The 2,386-nt window shown below is 61.9% G+C and overlaps 1 protein-coding gene across 1 annotated transcript; it reads right to left on the bottom strand.

The window, feature by feature from the left end:
- Positions 1 to 316: 316 nt before the first annotated feature.
- Positions 317 to 1,195, bottom strand: CLDN23 (claudin 23; the record flags this gene model as incomplete). Its single annotated transcript, XM_084231388.1, has 1 exon — positions 317 to 1,195. One exon carries the CDS (start codon positions 1,193 to 1,195, stop codon positions 317 to 319), a length of 879 nt encoding a protein of 292 aa, XP_084087514.1.
- Positions 1,196 to 2,386: the final 1,191 nt, after the last annotated feature.

The raw sequence follows: 2,386 nt of genomic DNA, 5'->3' as shown, positions 1-2,386 counted from the left end.
GTTGTCCCTGGTCACTGCAACACTCCACTTTCTGTATCTTCTCTAGCTAAAATAATGAGCCGATTCCTCCATTAGGGGAGCCAGGAAACAACTGTATAAAACAAAAGCCAACCCCAGCCTGAAGGAGTCGTCCAAGGAGTCTAGCTTAATCACAGGAAAGCTCGCCCTCCAAACCAGTTTGCAGGAACAAGTCCTGGCTTCTGACGCCGAGCCAGGCATTTCCAGCACCCAGGTAACAGACAAGTTCGGGGGTGAACCCTGGTGGGGTGAGTCCTTATCTAGACAGGGTCGGCCCAGAGCGGGCAGGGGATGCCATCTACAGGTCAGAGTCACAGGGCAGCGAGCTGTGGTACAGCTGGGTGCTGCGCGACGATGTGCCACGGGAGCTGGCTCCCTTCTCCCCATCCAGCACATCCACCGGGTTGGTGTAGGCCTTGGGCGGAGGCCGAGGCATAGGAAAGCCGGCCTTGATCTTGCTGGTGGCCCGGTGCTCGGCGGGCCGCGGCCGGTGCTGGCCCCCGCTGTAGTACTTGATGGCGGGCGTGAGCGCGGGCTCCGGCCAGTCGACGTACACGGTGCTGATGCTACTGCGGCGCTGGGTGGAGGCGGGCGCCTTCCGGCAGCGGTGGCAGCGCTCCTCGCACCAGGGCGCCAGGCTGAGCGCCAGCGAGAAGCCGCCCAGCAGCAGCAGGCAGCTGCCCAGATAGCCCAGCACCAGGCTGTAGCCGACCTGCAGCGTGACCGGGCTGGGCGCGGCGGGCAGAACGTTGCGGTCAGCCAAGAAGTGGTTGTACCAGGAGACCGGGATGAGGTTTAAGAGGCCCGCGACGAACAGCACGAAGCCGGAGAGCCCGGCCAACACGAAGTGCGGCTCGTCCTGCCAGCACCGCACCCCGAGCGTCGCCAGCAGCAGCCCCAGGGCCGTGGTGGCCAGGGACGTGACCGTGAGTCCCCGCGCCACGAGCACGGGCTGGGCGCCGAAGTAGTCGTACTCGTCCTTCTGGCCGCACTGGCGCTCGCGGCTGCTCTGCTCGCGGCACATGTCCCACAGGCCCTGGTACAGCACCACGTCCACCGGCTGGTCGCGGAAGCCCTTCACCATTCGCCAGCCGGGCGTGAGAGTGCTGGTGAGGTTGAGCAGCAGCGCGCAGGGCGCGAGCACCATGCCCAGGGTCATCACCACCGGCGTCCGCATCCCGGCAACGCGCTCCCGCCGCCTCCTCGCGATCCCCGGCCCTCTGGCGGGCGGTCCCCCGAAGTCAGCACGCGCCCCGCGGCGGGCCCGGGTCCTGCGCCCTGCGCTCGCCCTGCTTCCTCGCCAGCTGGGACCGTCGCCACCGCGCCGCTGGGCGCCAGGTCCCTCTGCGCGTGCCGGCCGCTCCGCCTCCCGCCGTCCCTAATCGAAACCAGCTCGCGGGCGGGTCTGACCGAAACCGCGGCCGAGGTGCGCACGTCCAGGGGCGGCCGCGGCGGCCCAACCCGTCCAGGGTGGGAGGGGAAGCAGGGACTAGCAGGAGCCAGCCGGGCCCCCTCACGTGCTCCGGCGGCGCGGACACCCCACCCTTCGGGACTGGGCAAAGGTCGCCCCGCCCCTGGCTCCTCCGCGGGCTCGGCTTGCTGGGGGCGGGGGAGGAAAGAGGCGGCTCCGCCGGGACAGCCGCACCCCGCTCGTCGCGGCGCTGCCTCCCTGCTTCTCGGCGGACATCAGTTGCCAAAGTTTTTCCTCCAGTCGCTGCAGGTGGCCCCGCAATGTGGCCTCTGCTTCCGCTCCTAGCGGGATCGGGAGAGTCCCGAAAGGTTTGCACTCCTGAGCCGCAGCCCAGTGGGCGGCGCCCCGAGCCCGGAGCCGCCTGAGACGCGCCGGGCAGGTGTGCACCACCTGCTTGAGAAAGGAGCCCCGGTTGAGAAACAGCTTTTTAATAAGCGTTGGTTAATTTGCTTAATAAAGACTCCATGCTCCGGATTAGCTTTGACTTAGAAGAATGAGGGCGAATGCGCTACTGGCTGAGGGGTTACAGATGATTTCATTTTTTCCAGCTTGGGAAAGCGTTTGAAATTGACAAAAAAGGAAGGGCTCGGTGTCGTGTCTAGCACACTTCTGGGGTTTATCTGATGCTCTAAAGTTCTGTGGCCTTTCATTGTCTAAAAGTTATCCTTTAACAACAGTTTCCATATTTCTTACCGTAGAAGCTTGTAATTGGTTAAAATTAACGCTATTTCTAAAAAAAAGTTAATTGTCGGTTTGAAATCATTTTCAATGTTCTAGTGGACAATACCAGGGATCGGAATCGCTACTTTTGTTTTTCTTTAAATTTTTTTAAAAATTAAATATACATAAAATTTGCCACCACCATTTTGGCATTTAGCATATTCGCAGTTATGAAAT

This window comes from Talpa europaea (assembly GCF_964194135.1).
Source record: "Talpa europaea genome assembly, chromosome: 4".
NCBI lineage: Eukaryota > Metazoa > Chordata > Mammalia > Eulipotyphla > Talpidae > Talpa > Talpa europaea.
The sequence above is the reverse complement of the archived record's forward strand: the minus strand, read 5'-3'. Positions and strand labels throughout refer to the sequence as shown.